This window comes from Polyodon spathula, chromosome 26, assembly GCF_017654505.1.
Source record: "Polyodon spathula isolate WHYD16114869_AA chromosome 26, ASM1765450v1, whole genome shotgun sequence".
In the NCBI taxonomy this organism is placed as follows: Eukaryota; Metazoa; Chordata; class Actinopteri; order Acipenseriformes; family Polyodontidae; genus Polyodon; species Polyodon spathula.
The window spans coordinates 20,793,325-20,817,812 of NC_054559.1; the positions used below are offsets into that span (position 1 = coordinate 20,793,325).

The 24,488-nt window shown below is 53.4% G+C and overlaps 2 protein-coding genes across 5 annotated transcripts in view; one reads left to right on the forward strand and one right to left on the reverse strand.

Moving 5' to 3' along the window:
- LOC121300749 (hepatoma-derived growth factor-related protein 2-like) overlaps positions 1-17,819 on the forward strand; it is an 18,580-nt gene extending 761 nt beyond the window's left edge. The window contains exons 2-16 of one of the 3 annotated variants that reach the window (XM_041229530.1): positions 547-623; positions 1,491-1,629; positions 1,865-2,029; positions 8,291-8,413; positions 8,651-8,722; positions 9,185-9,365; positions 11,319-11,409; positions 13,514-13,805; positions 14,763-14,872; positions 15,003-15,073; positions 15,279-15,349; positions 15,457-15,558; positions 16,251-16,401; positions 16,543-16,672; positions 16,898-17,819. In XM_041229530.1, coding sequence (XP_041085464.1) covers positions 547-623; positions 1,491-1,629; positions 1,865-2,029; positions 8,291-8,413; positions 8,651-8,722; positions 9,185-9,365; positions 11,319-11,409; positions 13,514-13,805; positions 14,763-14,872; positions 15,003-15,073; positions 15,279-15,349; positions 15,457-15,558; positions 16,251-16,401; positions 16,543-16,672; positions 16,898-17,000 — 1,878 coding nt within the window. In that variant the 3' untranslated portion in view covers positions 17,001-17,819. Of the gene's footprint in view, positions 1-546; positions 624-1,490; positions 1,630-1,864; positions 2,030-8,290; positions 8,414-8,647; positions 8,723-9,184; positions 9,366-11,318; positions 11,410-13,513; positions 13,806-14,762; positions 14,873-15,002; positions 15,074-15,278; positions 15,350-15,456; positions 15,559-16,250; positions 16,402-16,542; positions 16,673-16,897 lie in introns of all 3 variants that reach the window. The other 2 variants (XM_041229529.1, XM_041229531.1) reach the window with 2 other exon arrangements.
- A 474-nt stretch (positions 17,820-18,293) lies between these two features.
- plin3 (perilipin 3) lies at positions 18,294-24,213 on the reverse strand. 2 transcript variants are annotated; one of them, XM_041229533.1, is made up of 7 exons: positions 23,958-24,213; positions 22,479-22,583; positions 22,075-22,270; positions 21,497-21,579; positions 20,491-20,776; positions 19,971-20,272; positions 18,294-19,800 (listed from the first exon to the last, which is right to left on the reverse strand). In XM_041229533.1, exons 2-7 carry the CDS (start codon positions 22,542-22,544, stop codon positions 19,429-19,431), a joined length of 1,305 nt encoding a protein of 434 aa, XP_041085467.1. In that variant the 5' UTR covers positions 22,545-22,583; positions 23,958-24,213; the 3' UTR covers positions 18,294-19,428. The 2 variants fall into 2 exon arrangements, with proteins under 2 accessions (XP_041085467.1, XP_041085466.1); XM_041229532.1 differs by having other exon boundaries at positions 18,294-19,803; positions 23,958-24,212.
- Positions 24,214-24,488: the final 275 nt, after the last annotated feature.

Below are 24,488 nucleotides of genomic sequence, written 5' to 3' on the forward strand. Positions count from 1 at the left end.
TGTGGGTTAGGTAACCCACAATGTTCCCTCTTGTGTTCGCAGAGTCCGCTGTGTTTGGACTGTCCAGAACAATGTTACTTTGCTTTGTGCGTTTTGAACAGTTTCACACTCGTGGATACACTGAGAGCAGAGTTCAGCTGCCGGGTCTGCATCGATCTGACTGTGCACTGGACTGCCCACGATGCAGCAGCGCTGAACACGACTGATTCCAGCAGAAAGTAACAATGCGCGGAGTCTGATTAAGAACTCGTTTGTTTGTTTTTTTAATTTCTGTTTTGTATAAACTGAACGCTGTGGACTTTGTGCCGGTTTTGTTCACTGTCTGAGAGTGCAGGTTTCAGAAGCCCAGGAATCTGAGAGCTGGCCTGGCTGCACAGCACAGATTCCGTCTTGATAATTCACGACGTACAGAAAGCATATCAATGCATGAAATAAACCCCATCAATAATCTATCACGTTTCCAGAGTATTTTGTTGTAAAACTGAAGACCCAGAATGTCTAGACGCCTGTCCTCATGTCTGACCGGTACCCCACTTTGTCCCCCAGATTGAAGAAGTGGCCGAGGGAGCGGTGAAGCCTCCCCCAAACAAGTACCCCATCTTCTTCTTCGGGACGCACGAAACGTGAGTATGGGAGCCTGGGACGGGACGCTGTGGGACTGGTGACCATGAGACACGCAAAGGCTCAAGAAAACCAAACTGATAAAAACGAATTCCACCCGTCTGCAAAAAACCCACTGGGCTGGATGCGCTGACTTCACTTGTTTCACTGACTTCGCTGACTGCACTGACTTTGCTTGTTTCATTGGCTGCACTGACTGTGCTGTGTCTCTGTGCGACTGCTGTCTCTCTCTGTCTGTCTGTATGGCTCTGCTGTTCTGTCTCGCTGTGTGACCGCTCTGTGTGTGTGTGTGGCTGTGCTGTCTCTGTCTGTCTGTGTGACTGTGCGCTCTCTCTCTCTCTGTGACTGTGCTGTGTGTGTGTGTGACTGTGCTGTGTCTGTGTCTGTGCGCTCTCTCTCTCTCTGTGACTGTGCTGTCTCTGTGTGTGTGACTTTGCTGTCTCTGTGTCTGTGCGCTCTCTCTCTGTGACTGTGCTGTCTGTGTGACTGTGCCCTCCTCTCTCTGTGACTGTGCTGTGTGTGTGACTATGCTGTCTCTGTCTGTGTGTGTGACTGTGCTGTGTCTGTGCGCTCTCTCTCTCTCTGTGACTGTGCTGTCTCTGTCTGTGTGTGTGACTGTGCTGTCTCTGTGTGTGTGTGTCTGTGCGCTCTCTCTCTGTGACTGTGCTGTCTCTGTGTCTGTGCCCTCCTCTCTCTGTGACTGTGCTGTGTGTGTGACTATGCTGTCTCTCTGTCTGTGTGTGTGACTGTGCTGTCTCTCTGTCTGTGTGTGTGACTATGCTGTTTCTCTGTCTGTGTCTCTCTCTCTCTCTCTCTGTCTCTGTGACTGTGCGCTCTCTCTCTCTGTCTCACTGTCTGTTTCCCTGCAGCGCGTTCCTGGCCTCGAAGGATCTGTTCCTCTATGAGAAGAGCAAGGAGAGGTACGGCAAGCCAAACAAGAGGAAAGGCTTCAACGAGGGATTGTGGGAAATCCAGAACAACCCTCACGCCAACTACAACACCCCCGCCGTGAGTACAGCCAATCACACGCACCCTCGCTGCCGTCCAGCCAATCAGAAACCCTGCAGTGCTTTCCAGTGCCTGTAAAACAGCGAGGGCTCCCTAAAAGGTTAAAACAGCGTGCATGCTGGTCAGTGTGTTCAGCGCATGATCCCAACTCTACAGAGAGAATGCTAGGTGTCGTGTGCTTCAGTGCTGTCTGTGCAGTGCAATCCTCCAGCATTTCTGTGTGTCGAACCCGCAGGCAGCCAGCTCATCTGACAGTGAGGACGGAGCAGGAAGTGATGCAGGGGCGGAAGAGGAGGGGCCAAAGAAAGCAGAGTCAGGAAGTGATGTGGAGTCTGAGCACGGAAGTGAGCCTGCTGGAGGAGGAGGAGGAGGGATGAAGAGGAAGGCTCCACCCACAAAGGTGAGTCCCGGACCGCCCCCCTGCCTGACAGCTTTGCATGTAATCGGCCCGGCCTGGGTGCGCCTGTCTCGCTCAGCGAGGACCTCGAAACGCAGGCTGAGCTGATGGAGGTATGATTATCTGCACAGCGCAAGCCAGAGGCTTAAACACAGCAGTCTGTTTGTGCTGCTCTGTGGTTTGGGTTGCTTGTTGGCTCAGTCTGTTTGTGCTGCTCTGTGGTTTGGGTTGCTTGTTGGTTCAGTCTGTTTGTGCTGCTCTGTGGTTCGGGTTGCTTGTTGGCTCAGTCTGTTTGATGTGCTGCTCTGTGGTTTGGGTTGCTTGTTGGCTTAGTCTGTTTGTGCTGCTCTGTGGTTCGGGTTGCTTGTTGGTTCAGTCTGTTTGATGTGCTGCTCTGTGGTTTGGGTTGCTTGTTGGTTCAGTCTGTTTGTGCTGCTCTGTGGTTTGGGTTGCTTGTAGGCTCAGTCTGTTTGTGCTGCTCTGTGGTTTGGGTTGCTTGTTGGTTCAGTCTGTTTGTGCTGCTCTGTGGTTTGGGTTGCTTGTTGGCTCAGTCTGTTTGTGCTGCTCTGTGGTTTGGGTTGCTTGTTGGTTCAGTCTGTTTGATGTGCTGCTCTGTGGTTTGGGTTGCTTGTTGGCTCAGTCTGTTTGTGCTGCTCTGTGGTTTGGGTTGCTTGTTGGCTCAGTCTGTTTGTGCTGCTCTGTGGTTTGGGTTGCTTGTTGGCTCAGTCTGTTTGTGCTGCTCTGTGGTTTGGGTTGCTTGTTGGCTCAGTCTGTTTGTGCTGCTCTGTGGTTTGGGTTGCTTGTTGGCTCAGTCTGTTTGTGCTGCTCTGTGGTTTGGGTTGCTTGTTGGTTCAGTCTGTTTGATGTGCTGCTCTGTGGTTTGGGTTGCTTGTTGGCTCAGTCTGTTTGTGCTGCTCTGTGGTTTGGGTTGCTTGTTGGTTCAGTCTGTTTGATGTGCTGCTCTGTGGTTTGGGTTGCTTGTTGGTTCAGTCTGTTTGTGCTGCTCTGTGGTTTGGGTTGCTTGTTGGTTCAGTCTGTTTGATGTGCTGCTCTGTGGTTTGGGTTGCTTGTTGGCTCAGTCTGTTTGTGCTGCTCTGTGGTTTGGGTTGCTTGTTGGCTCAGTCTGTTTGTGCTGCTCTGTGGTTTGGGTTGCTTGTTGGCTCAGTCTGTTTGTGCTGCTCTGTGGTTTGGGTTGCTTGTTGGCTCAGTCTGTTTGTGTGCTGCTCTGTGGTTTGGGTTGCTTGTTGGCTCAGTCTGTTTGTGCTGCTCTGTGGTTTGGGTTGCTTGTTGGCTCAGTCTGTTTGTGCTGCTCTGTGGTTTGGGTTGCTTGTTGGCTCAGTCTGTTTGTGCTGCTCTGTGGTTTGGGTTGCTTGTTGGCTCAGTCTGTTTGTGCTGCTCTGTGGTTTGGGTTGCTTGTTGGCTCAGTCTGTTTGTGCTGCTCTGTGGTTTGGGTTGCTTGTTGGCTCAGTCTGTTTGTGCTGCTCTGTGGTTTGGGTTGCTTGTTGGCTCAGTCTGTTTGTGCTGCTCTGTGGTTTGGGTTGCTTGTTGGCTCAGTCTGTTTGATGTGCTGCTCTGTGGTTTGGGTTGCTTGTTGGCTCAGTCTGTTTGATGTGCTGCTCTGTGGTTTGGGTTGCTTGTTGGCTCAGTCTGTTTGTGCTGCTCTGTGGTTTGGGTTGCTTGTTGGCTCAGTCTGTTTGTGCTGCTCTGTGGTTTGGGTTGCTTGTTGGCTCAGTCTGTTTGTGTGCTGCTCTGTGGTTTGGGTTGCTTGTTGGCTCAGTCTGTTTGTGCTGCTCTGTGGTTTGGGTTGCTTGTTGGCTCAGTCTGTTTGTGCTGCTCTGTGGTTTGGGTTGCTTGTTGGCTCAGTCTTTTTGTGCTGCTCTGTGGTTTGGGTTGCTTGTTGGCTCAGTCTGTTTGTGCTGCTCTGTGGTTTGGGTTGCTTGTTGGCTCAGTCTGTTTGTGCTGCTCTGTGGTTTGGGTTGCTTGTTGGCTCAGTCTGTTTGTGCTGCTCTGTGGTTTGGGTTGCTTGTTGGCTCAGTCTGTTTGTGCTGCTCTGTGGTTTGGGTTGCTTGTTGGCTCAGTCTGTTTGTGCTGCTCTGTGGTTTGGGTTGCTTGTTGGCTCAGTCTGTTTGTGCTGCTCTGTGGTTTGGGTTGCTTGTTGGCTCAGTCTGTTTGTGCTGCTCTGTGGTTTGGGTTGCTTGTTGGCTCAGTCTGTTTGTGCTGCTCTGTGGTTTGGGTTGCTTGTTGGCTCAGTCTGTTTGTGCTGCTCTGTGGTTTGGGTTGCTTGTTGGCTCAGTCTGTTTGTGCTGCTCTGTGGTTTGGGTTGCTTGTTGGCTCAGTCTGTTTGTGCTGCTCTGTGGTTTGGGTTGCTTGTTGGCTCAGTCTGTTTGTGCTGCTCTGTGGTTTGGGTTGCTTGTTGGCTCAGTCTGTTTGTGCTGCTCTGTGGTTTGGGTTGCTTGTTGGCTCAGTCTGTTTGGCTGCTCTGTGGTTTGGGTTGTTTTGGCTCAGTCTGTTTGCTGCTCTGTGGTTTGGGTTGCTTGTTGGCTCAGTCTGTTTGTGCTGCTCTGTGGTTTGGGTTGCTTGTTGGCTCAGTCTGTTTGTGCTGCTCTGTGGTTGCTTGTTGGCTCAGTCTGTTTGTGCTGCTCTGTGGTTTGGGTTGCTTGTTGGCTCAGTCTGTTTGTGCTGCTCTGTGGTTTGGGTTGCTTGTTGGCTCAGTCTGTTTGTGCTGCTCTGTGGTTTGGGTTGCTTGTTGGCTCAGTCTGTTTGTGCTGCTCTGTGGTTTGGGTTGCTTGTTGGCTCAGTCTGTTTGTGCTGCTCTGTGGTTTGGGTTGCTTGTTGGCTCAGTCTGTTTGTGCTGCTCTGTGGTTTGGGTTGCTTGTTGGCTCAGTCTGTTTGTGCTGCTCTGTGGTTTGGGTTGCTTGTTGGCTCAGTCTGTTTGTGCTGCTCTGTGGTTTGGGTTGCTTGTTGGCTCAGTCTGTTTGTGCTGCTCTGTGGTTTGGGTTGCTTGTTGGCTCAGTCTGTTTGTGCTGCTCTGTGGTTTGGGTTGCTTGTTGGCTCAGTCTGTTTGTGCTGCTCTGTGGTTTGGGTTGCTTGTTGGCTCAGTCTGTTTGTGCTGCTCTGTGGTTTGGGTTGCTTGTTGGCTCAGTCTGTTTGTGCTGCTCTGTGGTTTGGGTTGCTTGTTGGCTCAGTCTGTTTGTGCTGCTCTGTGGTTTGGGTTGCTTGTTGGCTCAGTCTGTTTGTGCTGCTCTGTGGTTTGGGTTGCTTGTTGGCTCAGTCTGTTTGTGCTGCTCTGTGGTTTGGGTTGCTTGTTGGCTCAGTCTGTTTGATGTGCTGCTCTGTGGTTTGGGTTGCTTGTTGGCTCAGTCTGTTTGTGCTGCTCTGTGGTTTGGGTTGCTTGTTGGCTCAGTCTGTTTGTGCTGCTCTGTGGTTTGGGTTGCTTGTTGGCTCAGTCTGTTTGTGCTGCTCTGTGGTTTGGGTTGCTTGTTGGCTCAGTCTGTTTGTGCTGCTCTGTGGTTTGGGTTGCTTGTTGGCTCAGTCTGTTTGTGCTGCTCTGTGGTTTGGGTTGCTTGTTGGCTCAGTCTGTTTGTGCTGCTCTGTGGTTTGGGTTGCTTGTTGGTTCAGTCTGTTTGTGCTGCTCTGTGGTTTGGGTTGCTTGTTGGCTCAGTCTGTTTGTGCTGCTCTGTGGTTTGGGTTGCTTGTTGGCTCAGTCTGTTTGTGCTGCTCTGTGGTTTGGGTTGCTTGTTGGCTCAGTCTGTTTGTGCTGCTCTGTGGTTTGGGTTGCTTGTTGGCTCAGTCTGTTTGTGCTGCTCTGTGGTTTGGGTTGCTTGTTGGCTCAGTCTGTTTGTGCTGCTCTGTGGTTTGGGTTGCTTGTTGGCTCAGTCTGTTTGTGCTGCTCTGTGGTTTGGGTTGCTTGTTGGCTCAGTCTGTTTGATGTGCTGCTCTGTGGTTTGGGTTGCTTGTTGGCTCAGTCTGTTTGTGCTGCTCTGTGGTTTGGGTTGCTTGTTGGCTCAGTCTGTTTGTGCTGCTCTGTGGTTTGGGTTGCTTGTTGGCTCAGTCTGTTTGTGCTGCTCTGTGGTTTGGGTTGCTTGTTGGCTCAGTCTGTTTGTGCTGCTCTGTGGTTTGGGTTGCTTGTTGGCTCAGTCTGTTTGTGCTGCTCTGTGGTTTGGGTTGCTTGTTGGCTCAGTCTGTTTGTGCTGCTCTGTGGTTTGGGTTGCTTGTTGGCTCAGTCTGTTTGTGCTGCTCTGTGGTTTGGGTTGCTTGTTGGCTCAGTCTGTTTGTGCTGCTCTGTGGTTTGGGTTGCTTGTTGGCTCAGTCTGTTTGTGCTGCTCTGTGGTTTGGGTTGCTTGTTGGCTCAGTCTGTTTGTTCTGCTCTGTGGTTTGGGTTGCTTGTTGGCTCAGTCTGTTTGTGCTGCTCTGTGGTTTGGGTTGCTTGTAGGCTCAGTCTGTTTGATGTGCTGCTCTGTGGTTTGGGTTGCTTGTTGGCTCAGTCTGTTTGTGCTGCTCTGTGGTTTGGGTTGCTTGTTGGCTCAGTCTGTTTGTGCTGCTCTGTGGTTTGGGTTGCTTGTAGGCTCAGTCTGTTTGTGCTGCTCTGTGGTTTGGGTTGCTTGTTGGCTCAGTCTGTTTGTGCTGCTCTGTGGTTTGGGTTGCTTGTTGGCTCAGTCTGTTTGTGCTGCTCTGTGGTTTGGGTTGCTTGTTGGCTCAGTCTGTTTGTGCTGCTCTGTGGTTTGGGTTGCTTGTTGGCTCAGTCTGTTTGTGCTGCTCTGTGGTTTGGGTTGCTTGTTGGCTCAGTCTGTTTGTGCTGCTCTGTGGTTTGGGTTGCTTGTTGGCTCAGTCTGTTTGTGCTGCTCTGTGGTTTGGGTTGCTTGTTGGCTCAGTCTGTTTGTGCTGCTCTGTGGTTTGGGTTGCTTGTTGGCTCAGTCTGTTTGTGCTGCTCTGTGGTTTGGGTTGCTTGTTGGCTCAGTCTGTTTGTGCTGCTCTGTGGTTTGGGTTGCTTGTTGGCTCAGTCTGTTTGTGCTGCTCTGTGGTTTGGGTTGCTTGTTGGCTCAGTCTGTTTGTGCTGCTCTGTGGTTTGGGTTGCTTGTTGGCTCAGTCTGTTTGTGCTGCTCTGTGGTTTGGGTTGCTTGTTGGCTCAGTCTGTTTGTGCTGCTCTGTGGTTTGGGTTGCTTGTTGGCTCAGTCTGTTTGATGTGCTGCTCTGTGGTTTGGGTTGCTTGTTGGTTCAGTCTGTTTGTGCTGCTCTGTGGTTTGGGTTGCTTGTTGGCTCAGTCTGTTTGTGCTGCTCTGTGGTTTGGGTTGCTTGTTGGCTCAGTCTGTTTGTGCTGCTCTGTGGTTTGGGTTGCTTGTTGGCTCAGTCTGTTTGATGTGCTGCTCTGTGGTTTGGGTTGCTTGTAGGCTCAGTCTGTTTGTGCTGCTCTGTGGTTTGGGTTGCTTGTTGGCTCAGTCTGTTTGTGCTGCTCTGTGGTTTGGGTTGCTTGTTGGCTCAGTCTGTTTGTGCTGCTCTGTGGTTTGGGTTGCTTGTTGGCTCAGTCTGTTTGTGCTGCTCTGTGGTTTGGGTTGCTTGTTGGCTCAGTCTGTTTGTGCTGCTCTGTGGTTTGGGTTGCTTGTTGGCTCAGTCTGTTTGTGCTGCTCTGTGGTTTGGGTTGCTTGTAGGCTCAGTCTGTTTGATGTGCTGCTCTGTGGTTTGGGTTGCTTGTTGGCTCAGTCTGTTTGATGTGCTGCTCTGTGGTTCGGGTTGCTTCTAGGCTCAGTCTGTTTGATGTGCTGCTCTGTGGTTCGGGTTGCTTCTAGGCTCAGTCTGTTTGATGTGCTGCTCTGTGGTTCGGGTTGCTTGTTGGCTCAGTCTGTTTGTGCTGCTCTGTGGTTTGGGTTGCTTGTTGGCTCAGTCTGTTTGTGCTGCTCTGTGGTTTGGGTTGCTTGTTGGCTCAGTCTGTTTGTGCTGCTCTGTGGTTTGGGTTGCTTGTTGGCTCAGTCTGTTTGTGCTGCTCTGTGGTTTGGGTTGCTTGTTGGCTCAGTCTGTTTGTGCTGCTCTGTGGTTTGGGTTGCTTGTTGGCTCAGTCTGTTTGTGCTGCTCTGTGGTTTGGGTTGCTTGTTGGCTCAGTCTGTTTGATGTGCTGCTCTGTGGTTTGGGTTGCTTGTTGGCTCAGTCTGTTTGTGCTGCTCTGTGGTTTGGGTTGCTTGTTGGCTCAGTCTGTTTGTGCTGCTCTGTGGTTTGGGTTGCTTGTAGGCTCAGTCTGTTTGATGTGCTGCTCTGTGGTTTGGGTTGGTTTAGGTCCCGCCGGCGAAGCGTTTCCGGAACTCTTCGAGCGAGCGAGAGCCGGAGCAGGAGAGCGGCTCGGGATCTGACCCAGAGAACTCGGGAAGCTCGGACTCAGAATCTGAGAACAGTGACCAGAGACCCCCCCCCCCCCCCTCTCAGGTGAGAGCTGGGAGAGTCCCCCCCTCGACTCTGGGGGGGGGGGAGGGAGGTGGGTCCACTCTCGACTCTGGGGAGCCCCAGCTTGACTCTCTCAGATCAGGGGTTCCTTCTTGATTTGGAGAGGAGGTGCACGTGCTGGTGCCGCTACGTTGCTGTTCTGTTGATTGCGGTTCTGTTTGTGGTTCTGTTGATTGCGGTTCTTCTTCCCGTCAGGATTTCACCCCGGAGAAGAAGCCTGCAGGCCGGGCTCCCAGGAGGGCAGCAGGAGGAGGGGGGCGGACGCAGGTCATGAAGTTAACATTATCTGTAGAACATGCTGTAGGGCAAGCCTCCACTCCAGTCGGCTCACACACAGCACCCTGTGCTGGATATTGCTTTTCTAATGTATAGTTAAATATGAATAATTCCAGTTATGCTAAAGACATTTTGTATGGCTGTATTGTATCAGGATCTTCTCTATATGTATCTATGCAGTGCATGCAGATAAAGCATTGCAAAGTGTGGGGCCCCTGGGGGGGGGGGCGCAGAGAGTCAGTAATGGAGGGGTGGGCGACTGTGAATAAAAGAGCATTTCTGTAAAACATTTATTTTTAAAAGGATAGAAATCTTAAATACATAAATGACAGCTAATTAGTCCTAATTAGTGCGTGGTGTGTGTGTGCGCGTGTGTCTGCGTGTGCGTGCGCTGCTGTAATATTTACAGCAAAATCTTTTAAATTCCGTCTTCTATTGAAATTCTTTAAACAGAACCAGGACTCCGACTCGGATTCCAAATCTGATTCGGAACCGGAACCAAAACCCAAACCAGCACCTGAGGATGAGGAAGAGGAGAAGGCAGCAGCAGCATCAGCGTCCTCCGACTCAGAGTCCAGATCAGAGTCGGAGTCAGATCGACCCGTCAAGAAAGCACGCCGGGGCAGGAAGCCAGGTAACCACTGGGAGGGGCAGCGGTCAAACACACACACTGCGGGGTACTGGACACACACACACACACACACACACACACACACACACTGGACACACACACACACACACACACTGCGGGGTACTGGACACACACACACACACACACACTGCGGGGTACTGGACACACACACACACTGCGGGGTACTGGACACACACACACACTGCGGGGTACTGGACACACACACACACACACACACACACACACACTGACACACTGTACTGGACACACACACACACACACACACACACACACACACACACACACACACACACACACACACACACACACACACACACACTGGACACACACACACACACACACTGGGTACTGGACACACACACACACACACACACACCTGCGGGTACTGGACACACACACACACACACACACACACACCACACTGCACACACGTGTGTGGTGGTGACGCCCCATCATTACCACACACACACACACACACACACACACACTGGACACACACACACACACACACACACTGCGGGGTACTGGACACACACACACACACACACACACACTGCGGGGTACTGGACACACACACACACGGGGTACGGGGTACACACACACACACACACACACACACACTGCGGGGTACTGGACACACACACACACACACTGCGGGGTACTGGACACACACACACACACACACTGGCACACACACACACACACACACACACACACTGCGGGTGTACTGGACACACACACAACACACACACAAACGTGTGCGTGGTACACACACTGGACACACACACACACCACACACACACGTGGGTACTGGACACACACACACACACACACACACACACACACACACACAACCTGACTGGACACACACACACACACACTGCGGGGTACTGGACACACACACACACACACACTGCGGGGTACTGGACACACACACACACACACACACACACACACACACACTGCGGGGTACTGGACACACACACACACACTGCGGGGTACTGGACACACACACACACACACACACACTGCGGGGTACTGGACACACACACACACACACACTGCGGGGTACTGGACACACACACACACTGCGGGGTACTGGACACACACACACACTGCGGGGTACTGGACACACACACACACACACGGGGTACTGGACACACACACACACACTGCACACACACGCGGGGGTGCGGGGGTACTGGGACACACACACACACACACTGCGGTGTACTGGTGACCACAACACACACACACACACACTGCGGGGGTGTGTACTGGACACACACACACACACACTGCGGGGGGTACTGGACACACAACACACACACACACACTGCGGGGTACGCACCACACACACTGGGCACACACCACACACACGGTGCGGTGGTACTGGACACACACACACACACAACACTGCGGGGTTGTACTGGGACACACACACACACACCACACACACTGCGGGGTGTACTGGACACACATGACACACACTGCTGCACACACACACTGCGGGGTACTGGACACACACACACACACACACACTGCGGGGTACTGGACACACACACACACACACACTGCGGGGTACTGGACACACACACACACTCTGGACACACACACACACACTGCGGGGTACTGGACACACACACACACTGCGGGGTACTGGACACACACACACACACTGCGGGGTACTGGACACACACACACACACACACACTGCGGGGTACTGGACACACACACACACACACTGCGGGGTACTGGACACACACACACTGCGGGGTACTGGACACACACACACACACTGCGGGGTACTGGACACACACACACACACACACTGCGGGGTACTGGACACACACACACTGCGGCACTGGGTGCGTCTGCTCTGGTGTCTCTGAACCCGTTCTGTATTCTTCACACATTCTTCCTCTCCTCCCCCAGCTGCAGAGAGGCCGCCCCCAAAGCCAAGGGGCAGAAAGCCGAAGACAAAGCCGGTCCCGGCCACAACCCCATCGAGCTCGAGCAGTGACAGGTGAGTGCAGGAGTGCGCGAGTGACGAGACTGGATCAGAGAGCGCGCGAGTGACGAGAGACTGGATCAGAGAGCGCGCGGGTGACAAGAGACTGGATCAGAGAGCGCGCGGGTGACAAGAGACTGGATCAGAGAGCGCGCGGGTGACAAGAGACTGGATCAGAGAGCGCGCGGGTGACGAGAGACTGGATCAGAGCGCGCGCGGGTGACGAGCGACTGGATCAGAGCGAGCGCGCGGGTGACGAGCGACTGGATCAGAGAGAGCGCGCGGGTGACGAGCGACTGGATCAGAGAGAGCGCGCGGGTGACGAGCGACTGGATCAGAGAGAGCGCGCGGGTGACGAGCGACTGGATCAGAGAGAGCGCGCGGGTGACGAGCGACTGGATCAGAGAGAGCGCGCGGGTGACGAGCGACTGGATCAGAGAGAGCGCGCGGGTGACGAGCGACTGGATCAGAGAGAGCGCGCGGGTGACGAGCGACTGGATCAGAGAGAGCGCGCGGGTGACGAGCGACTGGATCAGAGAGAGCGCGCGGGTGACGAGCGACTGGATCAGAGAGAGCGCGCGGGTGACGAGCGACTGGATCAGAGAGAGCGCGCGGGTGACGAGCGACTGGATCAGAGAGAGCGCGCGGGTGACGAGCGACTGGATCAGAGAGAGCGCGCGGGTGACGAGCGACTGGATCAGAGAGAGCGCGCGGGTGACGAGCGACTGGATCAGAGAGAGCGCGCGGGTGACGAGCGACTGGATCAGAGAGAGCGCGCGGGTGACGAGCGACTGGATCAGAGAGAGCGCGCGGGTGACGAGCGACTGGATCAGAGAGAGCGCGCGGGTGACGAGCGACTGGATCAGAGAGAGCGCGCGGGTGACGAGCGACTGGATCAGAGAGAGCGCGCGGGTGACGAGCGACTGGATCAGAGAGAGCGCGGGTGACGAGAGACTGGATCAGAGCGTGGGTGACGAGCGACTGGATCAGAGAGAGCGCGCGGGTGACGAGCGACTGGATCAGAGAGAGCGCGCGGGTGACGAGCGACTGGATCAGAGCGCGCGCGCGGGTGACGAGCGACTGGATCAGAGCGCGCGCGGGTGACGAGCGACTGGATCAGAGCGTGCGCGGGTGACGAGCGACTGGATCAGAGAGAGCGCGCGGGTGACGAGCGACTGGATCAGAGAGAGCGTGGGTGACGAGCGACTGGATCAGAGAGAGCGCGCGGGTGACGAGCGACTGGATCAGAGAGAGCGCGCGGGTGACGAGCGACTGGATCAGAGAGAGCGCGGGGGTGACGAGCGACTGGATCAGAGAGAGCGCGTGGGTGACGAGCGACTGGATCAGAGAGAGCGTGTGTGGGTGACGAGCGACTGGATCAGAGAGAGCGCGCGGGGTGACGAGCGACTGGATCAGAGCGAGCGCGCGGGTGACGAGCGACTGGATCAGAGCGTGCGCGCGGGTGACGAGCGACTGGATCAGAGCGCGTGCGCGGGTGACGAGCGACTTGATCAGAGCGCGTGCGCGGGTGACGAGCGACTGGATCAGAGAGAGCGCGCGGGTGATGAGCGACTGGATCAGAGAGAGCGCGGGTGACGAGCGACTGGATCAGAGAGAGCGCGCGGGTGACGAGCGACTGGATCAGAGAGAGCGTGGGTGACGAGCGACTGGATCAGAGAGAGCGCGGGTGACGAGCGACTGGATCAGAGAGAGCGCGGGGTGACGAGCGACTGGATCAGAGAGAGCGCGGGTGACGAGCGACTGGATCAGAGAGAGCGCGGGTGACGAGCGACTGGATCAGAGCGTGTGTGGGTGACGAGCGACTGGATCAGAGAGAGCGTGGGTGACGAGCGACTGGATCAGAGCGTGTGTGGGTGACGAGCGACTGGATCAGAGAGAGCGCGGGGGTGACGAGCGACTGGATCAGAGAGAGCGCGCGGGTGACGAGCGACTGGATCAGAGAGAGCGCGGGTGACGAGCGACTGGATCAGAGCGTGTGTGGGTGACGAGCGACTGGATCAGAGAGAGCGCGGGTGACGAGCGACTGGATCAGAGCGTGTGTGGGTGTGCTTGCTGTGACAGTATAATGAATGTCTGCGTTTTTCTCTCTCTGTGACAGTGAGCCGGACCTCATCAGCGATTGGAAGCGGAGGGATGAGGAGAGGAAGAAGGAGCTGGAGGAGAAGAGGAAGAGGGAGCAGGACGAGGAGCTGCGTAGGCTGAGGGAGCGAGAGAAGGAGGAGGAGGAGCAGAGGAAGAGGGAGAAGGAGGACAAGGGGAACAAGGCCAGCGAAAGTGACTCCAGTGACACTAGTGTGGAAGAAGGGGGCCGCAGAGACAAGCCCACCAAGAAGACCAAGAAACCCCCCCCACCCAAACCAGCCAAATCAGACTCTGACTCAGAGAAGGAGGTGGGGACCCCGGGGAACTCCGAGAAACTGAGCGGAGCCGGCAAGCCCCTTGGGCACACCGTGCAGGCCGCTCCTCCTCTTGTCTTGTTGATTTCTTGGCTAAACGCTGTTTGTTGAGCTGCTAGTTGCAGTAACTGTGAGTCTCACAGTAAACTACCTGCTGAGTGAGACTGAGAGTGTGTGTGTGACCGCTGTGCCCGGGTGAGTGAGACTGAGAGTGTGTGTGTAAGTGCTGTGCCCGGGTGAGTGAGACTGAGAGTGTGTGTGAGTGCTGTGCCCGGGTGAGTGAGACTGAGAGTGTGTGTGTGAGCGCTGTGCCCGGGTGAGTGAGACTGAGAGTGTGTGTGAGCGCTGTGCCCGGGTGAGTGAGACTGAGAGTGTGTGTGTGAGCGCTGTGCCCGGGTGAGTGAGACTGAGAGTGTGTGTGAGTGCTGTGCCCGGGTGAGTGAGACTGAGAGTGTGTGTGAGTGCTGTGCCCGGGTGAGTGAGACTGAGAGTGTGTGTGTGAGCGCTGTGCCCGGGTGAGTGAGACTGAGAGTGTGTGTGTGAGTGCTGTGCCCGGGTGAGTGAGACTGAGAGTGTGTGTGAGTGCTGTGCCCGGGTGAGTGAGACTGAGAGTGTGTGTGTGAGCGCTTTGCATGGGTGAGTGAGACTGAGAGTGTGTGTGTGTGTGAGCGCTGTGCCCGGGTGAGTGAGACTGAGAGTGTGTGTGTGAGTGCTGTGCCCGGGTGAGTGAGACTGAGAGTGTGTGTGTGAGCGCTGTGCCCGGGTGAGTGAGACTGAGAGTGTGTGAGTGAGACTGTGTGTGTGTGTGTGTGTGCACTGTGGCCGGGTGAGTGAGACTGTGTGTGTGGGCGCACTGTGGCCGGGTGAGTGAGACTGTGTGTGCGCGCTGTGCCCGGCTGAGTGAGGATAACTCTCTCTCTCTCTCTCTCACACACTCGCTCTGCTGTGCAGGTGAAGAAACCAACCAAGCGCCCTGAAGCAGTAAAGAAGGGCCGACCACGGAAAGACAGGGAGCCGAAAGAGAGGAAGCGGAGACACTCAGAGGATAAACCCAGGGCCAGGTCAGAGTGCAGGGATACAGTGTGGGGCTGATCTTCTAATTCATTAGCTGGTCTGAAAAAGACAAGCTGACCCTGGGCTGGATAAGCTGGGCTGGTCTCTGTCTCATGATTTTCACCCCTTGTCTTCCAGGTCGATGAAAGCAGAGAGGCCGAGGAGGAGACCAGAGAAAGTCCCGGAAAGGAGGGTGGAGAAGAAGAAAGGTGAGACTGGGTAGGATTACCTGGCTGGGTTAGGGTTACCTGGCTGGCTCATTTGGTGGATTATGTGGTGGAAACCCCAGCAGGCAAACTTGTGGTTCAAATCCGTCTCTGAGGAAGGGGGCCTCCCGAGTGGCGCATCTCTCCTCTCCTCGCCTCACCTCTCCTCCAGAAGGAAGCTGACAGTCTCAATGCTTTGTTCCTCTAGAGCCGTCCCCTGAGGAGAAGCTGCAGAAGCTCCATACTGACATAAAGTTTGCCCTGAAGGTGGACAGTCCCGTGAGTATCCACTAGGGAGCAGCAGAGTGCTGTGCTGATCTCTCCCTGTGTGTGCTCTCTCTCATGTAATTGAATGCATGTGTTTCTTGTTGCTTGGTTTCCTGCAGGATGTGAAGAAGTGTCTGCAGGCTCTGGAGGAGCTGGGCTCTGTGCAGGTGACCAGTCACATCCTGCAGAAGAACACAGACGTGGTGGCAACCCTGAAGAAGGTAGAGCAGAGGAGCTGGACCTGCTGAACCCTACAGCTTAAACACTGAGGGAGCTGCTGAACCCTACAGCTTAAACACTGAGGGAGCTGCTGAACCCTACAACTTAAACACTGAGGGAGCTGCTGAACCCTACAGCTTAAACACTGAGGGAGCTGCTGAACCATACAGCTTAAACACTGAGGGAGCTGCTGAACCCTACAGCTTAAACACTGAGGGAGCTGCTGAACCCTACAGCTTAAACACTGAGGGAGCTGCTGAACCCTACAGCTTAAACACTGAGGGAGCTGCTGAACCCTACAGCTTAAACACTGAGGGAGCTGCTGAACCCTACAGCTTAAACACTGAGGGAGCTGCTGAACCCTACAGGGACTGAAATTAAATCCACCATTGCCCCTCACTCTCTCCTCTCTCACTCCCTTCTCTCTCCTCTCCTCACTCTCTCTTCCTCCCCTCTCACTTCCTCCCCTCCCTCTGTCCCTCTTTCCTCCTCTCCTCACTCCCTCTCCTCCTCTCCTCCCATCACTCCTTTTTCTCCTCTCCTCTCTCCTCACTCTCCCCTCTCTCTCCTCCTCCTCTCTCTCTGTCCTCCTCCCCTCCTCCTCCTCCTCCTCCCCTCCCTCTCTCCTGTCACTCTCTTCTCCCCTCTCTTCTCTCTCTCTCTCCTCCTCCCCTCACTCTCCTCTCTTGTTCAGATCCGCCGGTACAAGGCCAGTCGAGAGGTGATGCAGAAAGCTGCTGAGGTTTACAACAAGCTGAAGCTGCAGGTTCTGGGGGGAAAGGCCGAGCCACTGCAGAAACCCAAACAGCGAGTGAAGAGTGAGGAGGACAAGCCAGCGAACACGGGTGAGAGCCTGGGAGCTGGGACTGACTTATACAGCAGGACTTCAAATCTCAATTGTGTTACACAGTGTAACACTGTAACGATCTGATTAGAGATTAGAAATCTTTAACTCGCATTCACCTGATGTATTAAACTCCCCACAGACTCAACAACACCAGTGAACGGGGAGGCGGAGCCACAGAAGGCAGACAGTGAATCGGCAGAGCCGGCAGCAGACAACCCCAAATCACCTGGAACAGAGAACATGGACACTGCAGAGCAGCACCAGAACAGGTCAGCAGAAGGCAGCAGAGGGTTTTTTTTTTTTTTTTTTTAAACAGAGTATTCAGTACAGCATTCAGTCTGTACAGGTCACAGTTTGAATTCTGCTGCATTACCAGTACAGCTCACTAGAGGGCAGCAGAGTGTCTATACAGGTGACAGTTTGAATTCTGCTCTGTTGAGTTTCTAGCTGCAGGTCAGTTTTTGTTTTGAACCCTTCCTGCTTCCTCCCCCCAGCAGCCAGGAGAAGGCAGACGAAGCGTCGACAGAAAAGAATGACATCACGGCCCAGGAGCCAGCCGTTGCTATGGAGACAGAGTCGGGAGCCAGCGAGAGCTGAAACTGTGCGGGAGTGAGCACAAAGGATTGTGGGATGTAGAATATAAACAAAACAAACCGTGGCTCTCTCGCGCTTCCGGTCTCCGACTTCTGCTGCTTTTTTTTCTTTTTTTTTCACTCGTTAATAACTTTATACACCAGTAAAACCTGTCTGCTGTATATATTGGTACAATAGGGCAATGAGTATGGAATTGTACCCCCCCCTCTCCACGGTCAGGTGCAGTAGCAGCATTCAGCCACTGTATGAGGTGGTGCTGTGTGCAAACCCCATGAGAGTTCATTTGAGAGCTAGCGATTTCTACAGCACCTCCTCTATGTATTCTTCTGCCTTGGTTGTTAGCAGACAGTGATGCTAGAGGCTGTGCTCAGCACTGTAGCTCCGCTCTACTGGACCCAGCCTGTGCGAGTGTCTGTCTGAGTGAGGAGAGACACTGCCTGCCTGCCTGCCAGGCTTCATTCACACAGATTCGGGTCTCTTGTTTGCGGCGCCTGCCTGTGCTGCAGAAACTGACAAAGCATTTCATGCAAAAAAAGAGCGAGATAGGAGGGACACACTCATCTTTAAATGAATAATAACATGGATATAAACAGCCTGGGCAGACCTTCATCTTATCTGTCTGTCTGTGGGAGTGAGTGAGTCTGTCTGTCTATATGAGGTAGGTGTGTGAGTGAATGATTGTGTTAGTCTTGTAGGTTTGTGTTTGTATTTCAGGAGGATACAGTACATGCTGTGACTGTTTGTTCAGCTAGACTAGCTGGGGACTCCAATCCCCTGACCAAGGTTTAGAAAAGCCTCATCTGGTCAGGAAGTGCTGTCCTTTTTTAAGGAGTCCATTAATGAAGGGAAATGTTTTTTTGTTGAGTTCTGGGTGCAACGGTGCAGCAGGATTGAGAGCTGGAGAAGGTACTTCATGTACAAAAGTGAACTAAAATAAACCTGCCGTGCCAGTCCGTCATGATTTATCATTTTACCAGCCCTCCACCTCCACCTCCACCATGCCAAGCTCCTTGTCTGCTCTGGGACCCACTCTGCGCCTGCCCGAAACTGTCCTGTTCTGATCCGTGCCGAGTGGAGCTGCTGAATCCAGTCCTGCACTCACTCTTCATGTCGTCTCTGCTTCTGTAACTGTGGCACTGTTTGTTTTTCTTTCTTTGACTGGAATGAAACCTACGAGTTTGAAAAATATAAAAGTGATTTTTTTTTTTTTTTTTTTTAATGAAAACCTGTTTCTTTTTTTTATTCTACTTCCTGCATCAAAATAAATAAATGAATCAGTTCAGAGACACACAGAGCTTCAGAATTTTAAAATATATTTTATTTAAAGCAGTAAAGCAGCGATTATTTCTTTAAAAAGCTTTCATCACAGAACAGTTTGAGTAAGAAACACAGCTCTGCTTTTCCTTCTTGCAAAGTGCCCGCTTCCACCCAGAGCGCAGCTACGTGTCTGAAGGCATGTCGAGTCAGGACTCTCCTAGTTTCCATTTGGAGCGCTGGGCCCTAGTCCAGTGCCCTTGGGTTTGTTTCCCTTGCCACGTTTACCGGACCTGGCGATCCAGAACCTGCTTCAGTGCAAAGTGATCTGCTCTGGACCGGTTTGCTGTGCATGTGGAAACCCAACCCCAACAGCGCTGACCCAGGCTGAGTGGAATACAGACCACAGGGCAGCATGTGTGTGAAAAACAGGATTCAGAAACGGGTTCTGCTCACACTGTGCGGGAGCGTCTGTGTTCCACACATTTCCGTCCCCCTCTGCTATTGTTTCAGATCCATTGGCACAGTAATGAATTTATTCCACACTCCCCCACCATTACAAGTGTCCCTGCCCCCTCTGGGAGCCCCTGGGCAGGACAGCGATTCACAGAACTCAAATACTCCATGAAAGCGAAGCAGATTCAACAGTTTGAGGAGTCTTTAGAAAAAATCATTTTAAATCAGTCAGTCCCGTGGGAAAGTAGCGTCTGCATAATTGAAAGGATCAGATTTCCACAAGTGCAGCAAAACAACAGCAAAGTGCTTTATTAAATTAGGACCCACCATCAAGACTGCAGTTTGTAAATATTAGAGCAGGTTCAGGGTACAGTCAGAGCGAGATTCAACATTCATTAACTCTTCCTGCAAAAATACATTTCAAACAGAACAGTGCCTGAACTCACTAGACTTGGAGAATCACAAACAGGACAAAGACACAGACTAACTGACCGGTGCATCTGTTGTCTCTCGTGAAAGGGTTTGTTTCTCTGTTGTATAATGTAATCATAACACTACATCAGGTATGGATTAATTTATTCTATAAAAGGCACACACGCAGGCAGCCTGTCCAGTAGAGACAGTGTTATATAAGGCACACACAGGCAGTGTTGTGCAGATTCTGTGTTACTCGTTTTCAGGTGATGTTAATCTTCTAGAATGCTGGGAATCCCCAGCGCTGTCACGGTTGCAGGGAGCCCTTCTCCTCTCTCACGGGGGTCTCCCCTTCACTCTTCTCCACAAGCTGAGGTGCGAAGGGCCCCACCAGCCAGTTGAGGGGGGTGTTGTTGAGCAGGTACTCTACGACCACGTCGAAGGATTGCCTCACCTGGGCCAGCTGCTGCCTGCTCTGGGCCAGCAGGGGGGCAGAGAGCTCCCCGAAGGAGCCGGCTGTCCCAAGCGAGGACTGGATCTGCTCCGCGGCTCTGCGCGCCTCGGCCAGCTGCTCCTGCACGTGCTGCGGCAGCCCCTGCACGCTCGACACCACCCCCCCGCAGGCACTGCGCAGCTGCAGGGTCAGAGAGCGCAGCATCGCCAGCGTGCGGGGCTCCAGCTGCTGCAGGGGACAACACCATCACACTCAATACACAGCAGGAACAGAACAGACTGTACAGTCACACCGAGGAATAGAAGGGTTGTCCTTTCTAAGCACATCATGAGCCCTGACTAAGTGATCTAAACCAATAGGACAAAATGAGTAGTTTTTCCCCTCCCCCTCCATACCTCCGGTCGGGGTGTAGTCTCCTCTTGGTCTCCCGGCTGCTTCTCCCTCCACTCCACCCATTTCCGGTGCAGTTTCTCCGGCGCCTCTCCCAGCCTCTGCTTGGCGGACTCTATGAGGTCGATGGTGGCGTGCAGCTCCCCCAGCGCCTCCACAGTGCTCTGCCGGGCCCGCTGGACCTTCCCCAGGGAGTGCTGCAGAGCCCGGCTCTGAACCCTGCTCGATAGGGAGCCCAGCCGCACGAAGTAGCTTTGCCGAGACCCGGGGCCTGCAGAGGGGGCGAGCTCAGAGCCAGTCGTCTGAGCTGGAGAAGGAGAGGAGAGGAGGGGGGGGGGGGGGGGGGAGATGTGAACAGCTGGGGGGAATGCACTCAGCTTCATCTTTCAGTGAAAAGAGTCTGCAGGTCTTCACAGATACACTACAGGCAGTGGGTTACCAGGGTCCAGTCTGCTTCAATGTAAATCACACATTTCTACTGGTCAGGATTTAAACACACTACGCGAGTCACACTCGTTCACTCACCCAGCTCCTCCTGAGTCATGGGAAGGTAGTGTTCTGCCCACTCCTCCGATTTGCTGAGCGCCAGCTCCATGCCGCTCGACACCATCTGACCAACCCTTGACCCCATGACAGTATTGACCCCTCCGCTGACCGCCGCCTTGGTCATCTCGACCCCGCCCCAGACCACGCCCTTTGCCATGTCCACCATGCCAGCCACACTGCTGGTCACAGAGTCCCTCGCTCCAAACACAGTGTGAGTGACAGAGTCCCTCGCTCCACTGACCAGCTCCCTTGTGTCAGCCACCACCTGGAACACAAAGCAGAACAGCACAGTGTAGAGAGAGTGCTGAACAGCATAGAGACACACAGCACAGTGTAGAGAGTGTGTGCTGAACAGCATAGAGACACACAGCACAGTGTAGAGAGAGTGCTGAACAGCATAGAGACACACAGCACAGTGTAGAGAGAGTGCTGAACAGCATAGAGACACACAGCACAGTGTAGAGAGTGTGCTGAACAGCATAGAGACACACAGCACAGTGTAGAGAGTGTGCTGAACAGCATAGACACAGCACAGTGTAGAGAGTGTGCTGAACAGCATAGAGACACACAGCACAGTGTAGAGAGTGTGCTGAACAGCATAGAGACACACAGCACAGTGTAGAGAGTGTGCTGAACAGCATAGAGACACACAGCACAGTGTAGAGTGCTGAACAGCATAGAGACACAGCACAGTGTAGAGAGTGTGCTGAACAGCATAGAGACACAGCACAGTGTAGAGAGTGTGCTGAACAGCATAGAGACACAGCACAGTGTAGAGAGAGTGCTGAACAGCATAGAGACACAGCACAGTGTAGAGAGTGTGCTGAACAGCATAGAGACACAGCACAGTGTAGAGAGTGTGCTGAACAGCATAGAGACACAGCACAGTGTAGAGAGTGTGTGCTGAACAGCATAGAGACACAGCAGAGAGAGTGCTGAGAGAGAGAGCAATGCACAGAGTATACACACACACACACACACACACCTTCTCGGTGGGCTGCTGCAGGATCGGAAGCTTCTCCTCCAGTTTATTCAGCCCCATGCAGGCGTATTCATTAGCTGTGGCAACTGCAATGCAAACAGACAGACTGATGAACACCTGCACAGGTAACTCTCACCTGCCCCAGTCAGGTAACACTGTGGACTTACAGCTCCTTGTAGGCGTGGGGTCAGGAATCAGCAGGGGAATGAAGTGGGCAGTTTAAACATATGGCAACTGTTGCTAATGCAGATTTCTGGAGCTTCTATTCCAAAGCGAGGCTGAAGGTTATAGTCTCCCAGCACAGCCTCCCCTCCCCTCCCCTCCCTCTGTGCTATGCCAGCTATCTGGGCCAAGGGTAAGCCAGCTTTGCACACCGCTGGGAGGGTGCCAGTCAGGGTGTGCAGAAATAGTTCACTTTTACACACAGTAATACACCCCCTGAGCTGACCACTGCTGAGGAGCTGTGAAGAATCACGCAGAGATCTGTGGGGTGAGGCACACTGGCAATGCCCCTGTCTCTGTGGTTTGTGTGTTAATCAGGCTTGTCTGATTGGATGCCCTTAAAGGCTCCGGTCACTCACTCTGGGGTTCAAGCTTGTCCAGGAAGGGTTTGGAGCCGGTAGCGGCAGCGGCCCCCAGGGTCTTCACGCCCATCTCGGCCGCGCTGCACATCGAGCGCAGGTACGGGTGGCTCTCCTTGGTGTTGGAATACGCCGCGGACATCATGCCATAGGCAGAGCTGAGCAGGGGCAGATTCACCACTCGATCCACCACGCTCTGAAACACACACAGAGCCACGCATAAACAAGGCTGGCCAGGCAACTCTTTACACAGTGCTGAGGGGATGGGATGGGTCTCCTAGCCATGCCCTCAGCGTCTCTCCTGGACTTTCAGGGTCCGACAGCCTGCTGAGGAGCTCAAAATATAGGCAGGAACGAAGTGTGCGTCTCTAGGGGAGTGTAACTGATCAATAATCAATACTTACCTGCTGCTCCTCGCTGCTCTGCTGAGGTGCTGGCGGTGCTCCGGTCTCATTCCCGTTCTCAGCCATCGTTCTCTCTTTCTCTTTCCCACAGGAATGCTGCTGCTCCTGGGAGAAACAGAGTGGAGTGACGGACACAACCAGAGCTGCTCCTGAGCATTCCTGCAGGATTCTCTGTGTCCGCACTCAGTCTCCTGCACTGACCCTCACTCCCTCCCTCCTGTCCCTGAACAGGTACAGGCAGTGCTGGTGCAGATGGGCTTGCTGTTTTATGTGTGGAGCAGAGGGCAGTGGATTGCTGTTTTATGTGTGATGCTCAGAGCAGTGGCTTGTTGTTTTATGTGCGATGCTCAGAGCAGTGGATTGCTGTTTTATGTGTGGAGCGGAGGGCAGTGGAAGGTCTTATGTTCTTATGTTCTTATTCAGAGAGTGTGTCTGGCTGCTCTCAGGCAGCGGTGGGCAGAATGCCCTCTTATCAGCAGAGCAGCTCCACAGCAGCCCGACTGCTCAGGGCTTCACTAGGTTTGTAACTTCAGTGGTTTGGCACAAAAGCAGCTCCCTGAATCGGCTCCAGCGTTTACTAATCTGGCTTCTGCACTGGTCAGAGGTCTTTACACTGGCTAGGTAAGAAAGTGTTGGATTCCACTGTCAATTGCAAAGATCACAGAGTTGAAAATATCATGAAACTGCAGCCCGGTTCTCGCCATCTTGGCTCCAGTTTCTCTGTATTATTCAGTGCAGTGCGCTGAGTGTTTGAGCAAGAATGGCGCTAGATGCCAATCGTCCTCTACTCTGCCCTTTAAACCTTGTCCCGTCACAGTAACGCAGGACAAAGTCAGGCAGGACACGTCAAGCTCCTGGTACCAGCCAGTGCGGGGTCTGATTATAGATTAGATACAGAGCCAGCGATCCACCGACAGGAGAGGAATGCGTGAGGTCGTTATATTGAGAAGATAACGCAAGGATATCATTGCACGCCACACACTGTCCACAACGTGAGCATGCGTACACGGTCCACGCCAGATACAGGCTGTGGAATACCAACCCGAAAACGAGCCAGATCAGAACATACAATAGCAATGGTCCACTGTTCACATGCATTAACCGAGCCAGGGGAATACAGAGGCTCGGCCACGGCTGTGTGCGCTTCAGAACGGACACAGAAAACTACCGTTTATAATAGAACTAGATAGAGAACCAATTACTTAAACACACACACACGCACTGACTGACACACACACACACACACACCACTGTAGCGTACAGACCCCAGACCCGCCTCAGACACACCCGTTTCTTACCAACAACCGAACGCAATACAGTCCGGTTACTAAACAGATCCACAGTCTCGCTGCGATTCCTGTAATTGACAGAGTTTCTATTGCACCCCAAACGCGGCGTCCGTTCATTAAAATAATCACATTTAAACTGGAAATTGCAGCTTCAGTTATTTAAGAACACAAACAAACATGTCGCACTTACGGGGTTTTTGTGTTGTTCTTGTTCTTTCGCTTTCTGGTTCTACTTCTCGAGTTCCTGAACTGTGCGAAAAACCGACTGAAGTTTTTAACTTATAGAAGAAGTGACGTCACCACCTAGGGTTGTTAGCGGGGTGGAGGCGGGTCGTGAGTGGCAGCTAGAGGCTCCGATCAAAAGAAAGACGTCAATCAGTTTGCCTAATAAAAGTGAGCGACTTCGCCACTGGTGCACAGCGCTGCGCCGTGAAAGTGTTCAGGTGAGTCATGCGATTGAATGTTGCAAAGGCGTACAACATGCACTGCTTCATCAAGACAAACTATCGCGCTCAGTGTAAACGCGTCAGCCCTTGTGTGGAAGCTGAGGCAAGGCAAGCAGCGGACATTCATGGAAACACAAAACACTGACTTTGAAATCGTTTCCACCACACTGTGACTCTTCAAACTCTGACTGGTGCTGCTATAGGAGATCAGCGGGGCTTCACTTGCAGCACCCTGGCTGTGCAATGCAAGAGCCTCGTACTGGACTCCCCTTTAT

Coding starts and splice junctions, on each gene's coding strand:
- plin3 (XM_041229532.1), bottom strand. CDS start 22,544: ATGGCTGAGAACGGGAATGAGACCGGAGCACCGCCAGCACCTCAGCAG. Junction 21,580..22,074: donor GGACAAGCTTGAACCCCAGA/GTGAGTGACCGG, acceptor TTTGCATTGCAG/TTGCCACAGCTAATGAATAC. Junction 20,273..20,490: donor CATGACTCAGGAGGAGCTGG/GTGAGTGAACGA, acceptor CTCCTTCTCCAG/CTCAGACGACTGGCTCTGAG.